We start from the raw sequence: 11729 nt of genomic DNA on the forward strand, positions 1-11729 counted from the left end.
ATTACAGCACAGTACTTTTCTAACTTGCACAAGTTATTCATTCCAAGACCTCAACAACCTAAAGCCTGAGTTATACTAAGTTGCGCACCGGTGACACACGGAAAATAGCAGATATACAAGCTCACAACATTCCTGGTGAATATAATGGCATTCAAATCCATTGATTATAGAACAAAAGTTTCCATACACAAGATAATGAGAATCAACAAAAAACTAATTATTTATTTTAATTAGTCATGTTGATATTGTCAGATTATATGATTCCTCTGCTTCAGTAAGTGACTTGTCAGTGTCATTCAGGATTGTCACAGCGCGACAAAGCATCGTACTGCAGCAAAGCGTCGTTGGCGTTTGTGAGCTCGCAGATCTGCTATGTTCGGTGCATGACACCGGCATGCTGAAGAGTATATATCACCCTTGAAACGGTCAAAGTGCAAACATCCTTCATACATTTCAACGAGATTCTCAGACCCGCTCAGTTTGACAGCTGCGCTTCCTGTGAGTTACGGATGGGTCCGTGTCTCGTGGCATCATCTGCAGAGTTACTTAGTTGCGTGTCGACCTTCAGCTCTGCTGCTTTAACGCTCCCTTCCGTCCCCTCGCCACTCTCTGAGCCCTCCCCGTCCTCTCGTCTATCCATCGCTCCTTCTGTCAGGCTGCTCACCTCAATGATCACGATCCCCTCCCCTCCTTCCAATTGAAATATACCTTCCATGGCTCCCCCGCCCTCCCCGTCTCTCCCGCGGGAGGCGCTGCACCTTCCTCCTCCTGCGTCGTCCCCCGCCATCGCTTGTCCGTCTCTCTCGATCAGCGCGATCATCTGCACGCCCTCCCCGCTCGCCTGCTCCATCTTGCCGTCGTCGTCGCCCAGCTCGAACACCACCCCCTGCCCGTCGAGAGGCACCAGGCCCTGGGTGCGTGTGCAGGAGAGCTCCAGGCCGTCGTCCGGGCCTCGTGAGGTGAAGTGGCTGTCGGACGGGCTCCCATGCTGGGCCTCGGTTTGGAAATGAAGTACAAAAGACTCTCCCTGCCTCCCCTCCCCCTCCACCCCCTCCTCCCTGCTTTCGCTCTCTCCTCCCTGGCCCGCTCCCCACTCCTGCAGGAGCGACACCACCCCCCGCTTCTCCCCCCCTCCTCCATCTCCTCCCTTGCTCTGTCCGTCCGTCTGGTGGAACTGCAGCACGAACGACTTCCCCTCTCCGCCCTCCGCTCCGCCCACATCGCCGTCCCCGTCGAACCGCAGCACGTACGACTCCCCGCCCGCCTCCTCCTCTTCCTGCTGCTGCTGGTTTGTCCTCGTGTCGTTCTTGAAACACAACACAAACTGCTTCCCCGTCGCCTGGCCCTCTGTCCTTACTTCCCTTAGAGCAGCACGGGGTTCCCCACCCATGGCCGCAGGGGCTGAAGAGGCGGGAATCTGCGCTGAGGTCGCCGTGGTGCTAACCGTGACTGAGGGTCCTGAGCTAGGTGTCATAGGGGATATAGAGGAGGAGGAGGAAGGGGTTGGCACCGTGATGGAGGCTGTGAAAAGGGTACAGGGGGACACCGTGGATGCAGGTGATGAAGACGACAATGATGATGACGATGCTTCAGTAACACTAGCAGCAGTAACAATGGGCGCCACTTTGCAGTTCACCACTGTCGTGGTTCCTGTGCCTCCTCCAACTTGGCTGACAGCCGGAGGGTTCTGGGGGGCTGCTTTGGGCTTGCGGCCGCGTCGGCCCCTCGCGGTGCGCGTGCTCCTTCCCAGGATTGGCTTGGTCAGCAGGGAATCTGGCAGGGGCCGCGTCACCAGAGATGCGGCGCCCGCAGTGCCGTTGGTGAGGATGATCCGAGTGGTCTGCGGTTGTTGCTGGGACACCGTGGGGAAGTGTGGGATCTGGTGGGCGGGGCTTAGCATCGGCTGGAGCGTCTGGAGCAACGGGTGGGTCTGGGTCTCCGAGGCGGGGGGAGCCTGGTGGTTGGCGCTTGACGTGGGGACCAGAATGAGGCTGGGCTGGCTGCCATTGGCCGAGGGACACTGCAGGAGGAGGTAGTTCTGTGTCTGGGGAGGGGGAGGAGGCGGGGGAGGAGGCGGGGGCGTGGCGGGCGTCGGGGCCGACAGTGGGATGAGCTGCAGGCCGCTGGCCGTCTGGATCATGAAGTAGTTCTGGGAGGTGTTGGGCGGGATGTCCAGCGCCGGCTGGGACACAATCAGGCTGCCACTGCTCCCCGACGCCTCCAGGGTGATGGGGTTGAGGAGGGTGGTCGTGGTCGTGACCCCTCCCATGCTGGCTTTCACTGACACACCGTCTTTCAGTCCCCCGGCGGCGGCGGTGGTGGCGGCGGCGGCCGCCCCGGGAACCAGCAGTGAGGCCCCGCCACCGTGCGTCCTGATGTGCCTCTGCAGGTAGGAGTGCAGAACAAACTCCTTGAAGCAGTAGGGACACTTGTAGTCCTTGCTGGAGGAGTGCGTGCGCAGGTGCAGCTGCAGGTTGGAGGAGTGCGTGAAGCTTTTACTGCAGTGGGTGCACTGGAACGGCCGCTCGCCAGAGTGGGTGCGCTCGTGCTGTTCACAGAGAGGAAGGAGAGAGAGACCATTTACAGTAACAACATGAAACCCTGGCGTCCCTATTCTGGGAGGGCGCGAACATTTGTGAGCTTGTACATTGGATATTTCGGGCAAAGACCCATTCTGCGTCCTTTCCTAAACCTTGGATGTATCTAGAAAGAAATATTAAAATATTATAAAAAAATGAAAAAAAAATACAAAATTAAAAAATATATCCTTATTTTGGGCATGTCATTATAGGTAAAGATAGTATAAAAATAGTGAAAATAGTAGATCTACAAGCTCACACCGCTACACATTGTGAACTTGTAGATCTGATTTTCACAATTTTTGCACGACACTGTTGTGCGACAAAGTTTCAAATAGGGCTTCCGTGGTTTATTGATTTGTTGATTTATAAAAACATTAACAATTCATTTAAAAAAGCCCTAGATCAAAACTGTTCCCAATGCTCTGCTCCTATTGCAGTCTCCCTCTAGCCTGGTTCCAGCCGAATCTGCCTTTGCAAAATCGCATCACACTTTAGCCCTCGGCAGATTAGGTCTGGCCCCCCTCCATAGAGATTCCATTTATCTCCCTCCGCAGTGGTGTGGAGCCAACCAGGGCCCAGTATCCAAATGTGGGCGGGCTTATCACCTTATTTGGAGCAATGACGTACAAGGAAGCACTGCTCTGATTAGTTCGTGAACAAGGAAGCACTGCTCTGATTGGTTTAGGTCTAACCAATAGAGACCGTTTGGATCTTTTTGTAACCGCCCCTTGGAAAAAAATCTATCGTTGATAGGGACCAGACTAATATCCACGCAGTGTGTCGTGTGATATTGTCTGGCCACACGAGGCTAGTCTCCCTCCCAAGCTTCCAACTAAAACCACCCTCATAATGCGTGTGGCTGCCTGGGGTTACCTGTTTGAGGTTGGAGGTCTGGGAGAAGGACTTGTTGCAGATGGCACAGGTATGAGGTCGTAGGCCAGAGTGCATCTGACTGTGTCTGCGCAGGCAGCTGGTGTTCTTGAAGGACTTGCCGCACTCCTTGCACACGTACGGCCTCTCGCCTGTGTGCTGCCGCAGGTGGTACTGGTAATGGGAGCTCCACTTGAAGGTGAGCGGGCAGTGGGGGCACTGGAACGCCCTCACCCCCGTGTGCACCTTGGGCAGGGCGGGAGGTGAAGGAGAGGGAATGTTAACATCTAACGGACGGGTGAATGGATCGATTACAACCAGAACAATGTACGTTTAGATTCTGTTTTGTAATTCAGTAATTCTCACCCGTTTCAATTTCTACACTGAGGATTGTGTACAATCCTCAGTGTTAATTTAACTCTGAGTGTACAAATAAATACTCTCTGAGTTACAGACCCACAAGGGTGCATTTGGACCGCTGGTGGTCCCCGGACCCGATATTGAGAAACAGTGTCTAATTCACGTCTTTATTCTTTTTATTTATTCATTTATTTTATTTTTTAATCATTACTCTTTTGTTTTCAGGGAAGAGGTTTTTATAAGGAAGTTGTCGCCCGTATCAGGAATTTGTTTCTCATCTAATCACTTTGTTTCATCACTGAGCAAAGAGATAAACCTGATGCAGCTTCCTTGTAACTGAAGACATGAACGTTACCCTCTGGTGGATGGACAGCAGAGAGGACCTCTTGAAGCTCTTCCCACACTCAGTGCAGCGGAACGGCCTCTCTCCTGTGTGGTCTCTCATGTGGTACTTGAGTCCTGATGAGCCCTTGAAAGCCTTCCCACACTCAGAACAGCGGTATGGTCTCTCTGTGGGCCATACAATGTTTGAGAAAATACATTAAAAAAAACGTTGGTTACACAGGACCTCAATGGAAATAAGCCACAGGCCTTTTGTATAAATCTGTACCTCTGTGCTTTTTTTTGCAAACAATAAAGTATTCAATCAATCAATCAGGTTAAGTTTTACACAATGTTTCACACTAGAAAGGTGTTCAGAGAGATGCTACACCCACACCACATGCTCTATTAGGGTCATTCTAAATATGAAAAGGAAGATGTGAAGTCTGCACTCTGCACACTAGAAAATGCTCCCATAGTACTTTAATACCACCATGACTCATTCCGAATGTGAGAAAAACAAAAGAGAAGGAGCGCACACCAATGTTGAGCAGTTGCTGACCACAGTAAATACAAACACTGTTTAAAAGAAGGAGGTTGCACAGCTCGTGGCCACGATGAAGGGCGCAACCAACATTTCGACGTAAGACTACATGTCCAAACGTTGGTTGTGACCTTTTTTTTGCATCGTGGCTACCAAATGTGCGACTTCTTTCTTTGTCATTCTAAATATGACCCATGTAAATTGTGACCTTGACTTGACAGGGTCTAATGACGGAATGGCTTCTCTGTGCAGCCAGTACTTGGAGGCCAGTATGGAGCTGTCATTGTGGGGGACTGATTGGTGTAACATGGGCTGTGTAATTCACTGTGATTGGTCTACTTTCCTTGGGGGACATACTGTACATACATATTGGAATGATTGTCTACTTTTGTTTCACAAGTTCATTTATTGGGTCTGATTTTGATTATGTTAATTATCTGTCGGGGGCTTTCTAATGCTGGCAGGTAGCTTCTGCCAGCATTTCTAAGCATTCTGACTAAAATTCCAAAGAACCACAGAATATTTATCTCCAGTATGATCGATCCCCTGATGGTTGCTAATCACGGAGGAAATCACTGTGCTTCCGTGAAAAAAAAAAAAATGTCACCGTGACCTCCCGTTCTCTTGTTATACCCAGTTGAAAATAGCATGTTTCGGCAAAAATACATAGTGGTACTTGAGTCCCGACTCCTGATGAGCCCTTGAAAGCCTTCCCACACACAGAGCAGCGTGACCTCCCGTTCTCTTGTTATACCCAGTTGAAAATAGCATGTTTCGGCAAAAATACATAGTGGTACTTGAGTCCTGACTCCTGATGAGCCCTTGAAAGCCTTCCCACACGCAGAGCAGCGTGACCTCCCGTTCTCTTGTTGTACCCAGTTGAAAAGAGGATGTTTCGCCAAAAATACATAGTAAAGAAAAAAAAAACATGATGGAAAAACTGCATTAATGTACGATGATGTATGGCTGAAGCTGTGAACGGACAAATGACGGCGGCATGGTCCTTTAATGCTTGATGCTTGTGCTACAGGGCCATTCAGTCTAAGGTCAGGTGGTGTCTGATTTCAAAACCCAGACCCCACTCCAACCATGTTTCTATAGAGCATCGCAGTTCCCGCCCACTTCCTGGTTTTTCGTGGTGCCGGAAGGAACAACTCAATGCATTTTTCCCATTGACATTTCCAAAAATATTTTTATCTATTAATTTAAGCCTCGAATCAAGCCATCATGACATGACATGAATCATGACCATAAAACGTTTGATTCTGTGATTATTTTTTTTTGAAAACGGCAAAACAAAGGGTATTTATTAAATATAGTATATCATATAATTAAATATAAAATAAAAAACGTTTTATGGTCATGATTCATGTCATGTCATGATGGCTTGATTCGAGGCTTAAATTAATAGATATAAATATTTTTGGAAATGTCAATGGGAAAAATGCATTGAGTCGTTCCTTCCGGCACCACGAAAAACCAGGAAGTGGGCGGGAACTGCGATGCTCTATTCTGATCTCTACGCCCGTACCTCCGGCGAGGGTGGTTTTTCCTCCACCAGCTGCTTTCCTGGGCGCCTTGGCCGGCTTGGCGTGCTGCTGCTGCTCCTCCTGCTCCTCCCCCACGGTGATGATGTCGACGTGGATCTCCCGCTGAACGCCCCCCTGCTGCTTGTCCGCCCGGCCGGGCGAGGAGGGCATGGGGAGGGACAGCGACAGGGACGGGGGACACACGATCTCCGCCTCCGCCTCCGCCAGGAGCCGCTGCTCGGGAGTGTGGGAGTGCTGGTGGGTGAGCAGCGAGGACAGCAGGGGGAAGGAGCGGTCGCACGCCGAGCAGCTGAACTGGGAGCGCGACTGGGACGACAGAGAGTGCATCTGGAGAGAAGTCGGGGCGCAAAAGTTAATTTGAACTAATCGATTTTCGATTACCAAACAATATCATTTAAATAAAAATAAAATTGCAAAATATTGCCCTTCTACAAGCCGTTCAAGCTTGACCGCATTACATTTTTGCCTATAACTATAGTTTTTATGTAGGCTAACAAGACTGAATAATGATGTCCATTTAAAGGAATGTGACTGCACTCGGCAGGAGGAATATTTAACAATTAAAACATTTGAGCATAACTGACAGAAACTTGAAATAAATGGCAGTGTCAGTCTTCTGAACAGACAGACCCGAATCCCAATGATCCTTCCGTTTAGTCAGCCTCACCAACGAGACGTGTCTGTTGAGGCCCCCGGTGGTCTTGAAGGTCTTGTTGCAGTAGCCACACTGCAGCCCTGCACCGGTGGCTCTGACTTCTAGCTGTCTCTCTGAGCTCTGAGTGACCTCGGTGAAGCTCTGCAACAGGTCAAACTGGGCCTGGGTCGTCCCTAAGTTCTGAAGGAAATAATACACATCGCCATCGTCTTTGGGTTAACATATTGTTGTTAGAATTCAGCAATTTCTCAAAAAAAAAGTTAGGGTCACAGATTTTGGGGATTAAGTGCCTTACTCAAGGGCACATCGATGGGGTACTGAAAGAGAATATGCTGCTCAATCACTTTGCAGACCGGATTTTTCCCACCGGTCTAGGGGATTTAACCGGCCATCTTCCGATCACAAAGCACGCTCCTCTAAAATTAGGCCAGGAATTTATCTTGGTGACATTTCTGAAGGAACATTTTGACGTAATGCTGACACTCATGGACCAGGGTTAACGGTATCTCAAATTGAGTAAAACTAAAACGAGACCACAACGAGACTATAATTATGAATGACTTTCACTTGGTGAAGAAAAAAGGAATGTCCGCAAACAATAGGTTGCTCTCCCTTCTTTTTTTAAACTATTTTAACCAAACAACAACGTTTCGCCCATGCAGGGCTTCGTCAAGTTCTGGGCGAAATGTTGTTGTTTGGTTGAAATAGACAGGAAAGACAGGAAATGCAAACATTCCATTTATCTTCACTTGATTATTTTTGGGTCCAGCACTGTGTTAAAATAAACTATGGGGATGTGCATGCATATCCTACCCCTTTTTTCATATAACTTTCACTTGGTTCCATCACTTACCGTGTTGTCTCCATCCGCCGTCAGGCCCAGCAGCTCGTCGGCCGTGTGTCCGTTCTCGGTCACCGTGGTCGTCTCCACCACCTCCTCAAAGTCCGCCAGCAGGTGCCCTGCTCCCACGAGGCCCACTCCGACCTCCATGCCCACCGCTGCACCCACCGCGTCCGCCCCGCCACCGCCAGCCTCCCCGCGGTGCTCCCTGGGAGCCATGTGGATGGCCTGGTGATCCTCCAGCTCCGTCCGCGTGCCGAACGTGTGGTTGCAGCTGCCACAGCTGTACAGCAGCACGCTGGCGCCCGTGTCCGTGCTGAGGTGGACCTCAGTGCCGATGGCCCGCGCAGTCCCGCACATGTCTCCCCCCGAGGGGGTGAGGGTGAGCTGGGGGAGGAGGCCCTGGGCCTGGCCAGGCGAGGCCGCCGCAGCAGCAGAGAGGTACACCTCTTCCACCCCAACGCCCATGGTGCCCTCCTGGCTCACGAAGCCCACCATCTCCGTCAGCATGGACGACGTCACCTCCTCCGACCCCACTACCACCTCCACGATCTGACCCCCCTCCTCGCCTCCACCTCCACCTTCTGACCCTGCCTTTCCCTCCTTCGCCGCCGCCGCCGCGTGGGAGTTCTTATGCAGCGCCAGGTTGGACGAGTGCGTGAAGGTCCGGCCGCACTCGCCGCACACGTAGGGCCGCTCGCCGGTGTGTATCCGCATGTGCTGCCTCAGGTTGGTGGACTGAGTGAAGGACTTCTTGCACACGGAGCAGGTGTACGGCTTGACGCCCAGGTGCACATTCTTGTGTCGTCGGAGGCTGCTGGAGTTCTTGAAGGCCTTGGGACAGCTGTCGCACGGGTACGGGCACTCGCCGGTGTGCTGCCGCAGATGGTACTGGTAATGGGAGCTCCATTTGAAGGTGAGCGGGCAATAGGGGCACAGGAAGGTACGCAGACCAGTGTGAACACTCATATGGACCTGGAGCATAGATAAAGGGAGAAATTATTAACCACATGAACCCTACATGAAACCTACATGATCTCTATTTAGGGCATGTTGTAATAGGAGACCATTCAGTGAAAATAGGCAAACATTTGGTGAAAATAGCCGATCTACATGCTCACAATGCGTGCAGAGTAAAAAAAGGATGGGACCAAGTATAGACCCCTGGGGTACCATGTCCCCCATTACAATCATAATAGAAAATTGCATGCGTAGTAATACAGCATTGATGTGGTATGACTTATGTAATAATGATGTTACTGTAGTTTCCACAAAGCATTTACAGACAGTGTTGCAGCATAAATCTTAGCATGTTATGACAATGCAAATAATGCATGAATACATCTGTACTTAAGATGCCTTAATGTGTTAATGGACGTTGAACAACAAACATCTATTTCTTACTACCTTTAATGCCATCTCACCTGGAGCAGAGAGGAGCGTTTGAAGGCTTTACCACAGTCCTGACATTTGTAGGGCTTCTCTCCTGAGTGAGACCTGACAACAGAAAACATCACATTCAAACCGCTTGCAGGCGATGTAAACATATATCTTACGTATGAAACCCATAGCATAAGCACACAGACACTGCTTTTCTTCTGTTCCATGTTGAACCATGAATGCAGCCGTTCTCACTGGCCCCGCACGGACGCTCCACTCACACACGTTAAGATTTTATTTCCGCTGTGGGTTGAAAAAAGGGTGTATTATTCTCATAGACCTTTGTTGTGGGTTCGGTGCCATTAGCACTGTGGTTCTCAAAGTGGGGTACAGGGACCCTCAGGGTTCCTTGAGGGGGTTCTAAATGGACCTTTACAGGTCTGTAACTCTGAAGGTTATGGGGGTGTTTGAAAGTTAAAAAAAAATTACAACCACTGTCCAAGGGAACGTTCCAGTCCATTTAATGAAACAATAGGTTACTACTGGTTCAATGATACATCTGATTTAACTTGATTTAGCATGTCTATGGTAGTAATGGCATCTGTGTAGTTATTAGGTGAGGGGTGTTAAAGAGGATCACTTCCAAAATAAATTTGTCTTTTGCAATTGATCTTACTACGCTTTCTGGTTATTTTATGCATTTTGCAGTTTACCTATTTTTTTTATTTCACCTGCACAAACTAGCAATTGTCTGCCATCTTTCTATGTTGTTATGTTCTACTGTAAGCAAAACGAACAGAGAGGAGTACCTTTGGTGGTAGAGCAGCGCCGAGGAGCCTTTGAAGGCCTTGGGACAGAGGTTACAGCGGTAGGGCCTCTCGTTGTTGTGGCTGCGCTGGTGGTGCGTGAGGCGGGACGACCAGCGGAAGCTCTTGCCACAGTCCAGGCACTGGAAGGGGTGGTCCGACTGGTCCTGGTGGCGGACCGGCGCAGACACCGACGACGTCACCATCTCCAACACCACCTCCTCTCCGCCTTCCACCACCGTCTTCTCGGCCTCCACCAGGCCCTCCTCGTCGTCGCCCCGCTCCCCTCCATCCTCCTCGCCGTCCTCCCCCGACCCCAGCAGGGACGGGAAGGGAGAGAGCGACCCGGAGGATTGTGTGGGAAGGAGTTCCGCTTGGACCACCAGAGTGGCCACTGAGTTGGCCATTGACAGATGGGGGGGGGGGGGGGGGTGGAGGTGGCGGCTGGGCAGCACCACAGTCGGGAGGGCGGCACAGGTGAGTGTGGGTACCTTGGCACTAAGTGCGTTTAGCTGTCAGTTCTGGTGCAGTATTGTCTCTTTGCCATCTTCCTTCATTGTCCCTGCTCATTTTTTTTGACCAGTGCTTCTGCTGTGAACGCATCTGTCTTTCCAAGACGCGAGGTCTGATTCTGAAATGTCATAAGATGAAAATGACTATAATAACTTGGATATTACTCCTTTTATGTCTGTCTCTTTAAATGTTACCTCCTCCCTCCCTCCATCCCCTATCCTGTTTAGTCCCCACCTCCCTCCCTATGTTTTCCATTGACCATCATTGTAAGTGTCTGTCCCCGCAGTGCGGTGCAAACTCATTCCCACACAGCACCTCTTTCTGCATACAATGTACTAACATGTACATCACAAGTGCCCCCCTAATTAAAAAAAAAACAAACAGCAGACAACCAACAGACATTCAGCACAAATGACAGCTTTGGTCGCTGCCAAAACATAACAATTCTGGCCTGCAAATGTATTCTAGACCTCGTCAATGCGGAGTTGCTCCATTAAATTGTATTATATTATTGGTGCATGCGACAGAGCTGAAGGGATGCTCACCCGACAGCTTTAACTCATCGTTAATGTTGTTGTTGTTGTTGTTGATGTTGTGAAAAGGAGCTGGGATCCGCAGTGCTGATCCACACAACCTTAACAATAAACCCAGCGCAAACTAACTAGCAGTTCTCCACCCGATGCCGCCTCCCAACAACAGCGATCGCTATTGGCTGCGTGAGACACTAACCAAGCAGTACCATTGGCCGAGAGCCACGACGTTCTCATTATTTGGTTTTGAACTTGATTACAAACTGTTTCTAGTCTTAATTGTTTCGCCTAAACCACTTAATACTGAACTGCACACTTTAAAATATCTTACCAGAGATATATAATGCTCAATTCCTCTTTATTTCTTTTTAGAGAGGACAGTTATATTAGTTTTTTCGATCTGGTACAATGCTTTATGGGTAATGTAGTATTGTTGGGTGGGCCCTAACTTTGCTGAATGTGGCTGCTCTCCAGAGTTGTAATAAAACCAGGACATCATATTGTTGTGCACATTCTTTATTATTTATTTTGCCAAGGCACATATTTCACATTGAGGCCAATCAGTGTGTGTAGGAGAGGCATTTTGATGGTACAATAATAATTTAAACATTATGATATAATAGTAAATAAGAATAAAAACAGTATAAAAGTACAAAATTATAGGAGACTTGCTCCTCTGCAGCGCAAAATAAATAGTTCCACCGAAGAAATTTAAATAAATAGTCAATACTGTAACAAATACTAGAATATAATAATATTGAAACGGACATAAAACGA

General features: G+C 49.3%; 1 protein-coding gene across 1 annotated transcript; it reads right to left on the reverse strand.

Moving 5' to 3' along the window:
- Positions 1 to 475: 475 nt before the first annotated feature.
- Positions 476 to 11101, reverse strand: znf628 (zinc finger protein 628; the record flags this gene model as incomplete). Its single annotated transcript, XM_080425807.1, has 9 exons — positions 10968 to 11101; positions 9913 to 10540; positions 9148 to 9220; positions 7736 to 8698; positions 6895 to 7062; positions 6209 to 6554; positions 4168 to 4322; positions 3456 to 3698; positions 476 to 2548 (listed from the first exon to the last, which is right to left on the reverse strand). Exons 2-9 carry the CDS (start codon positions 10314 to 10316, stop codon positions 476 to 478), a joined length of 4425 nt encoding a protein of 1474 aa, XP_080281933.1. The 5' UTR covers positions 10317 to 10540; positions 10968 to 11101.
- Positions 11102 to 11729: the final 628 nt, after the last annotated feature.

This window comes from Gymnoscopelus braueri (genome assembly GCF_963280865.1).
Source record: "Gymnoscopelus braueri genome assembly, chromosome: 4".
NCBI classification, from domain to species: Eukaryota; Metazoa; Chordata; class Actinopteri; order Myctophiformes; family Myctophidae; genus Gymnoscopelus; species Gymnoscopelus braueri.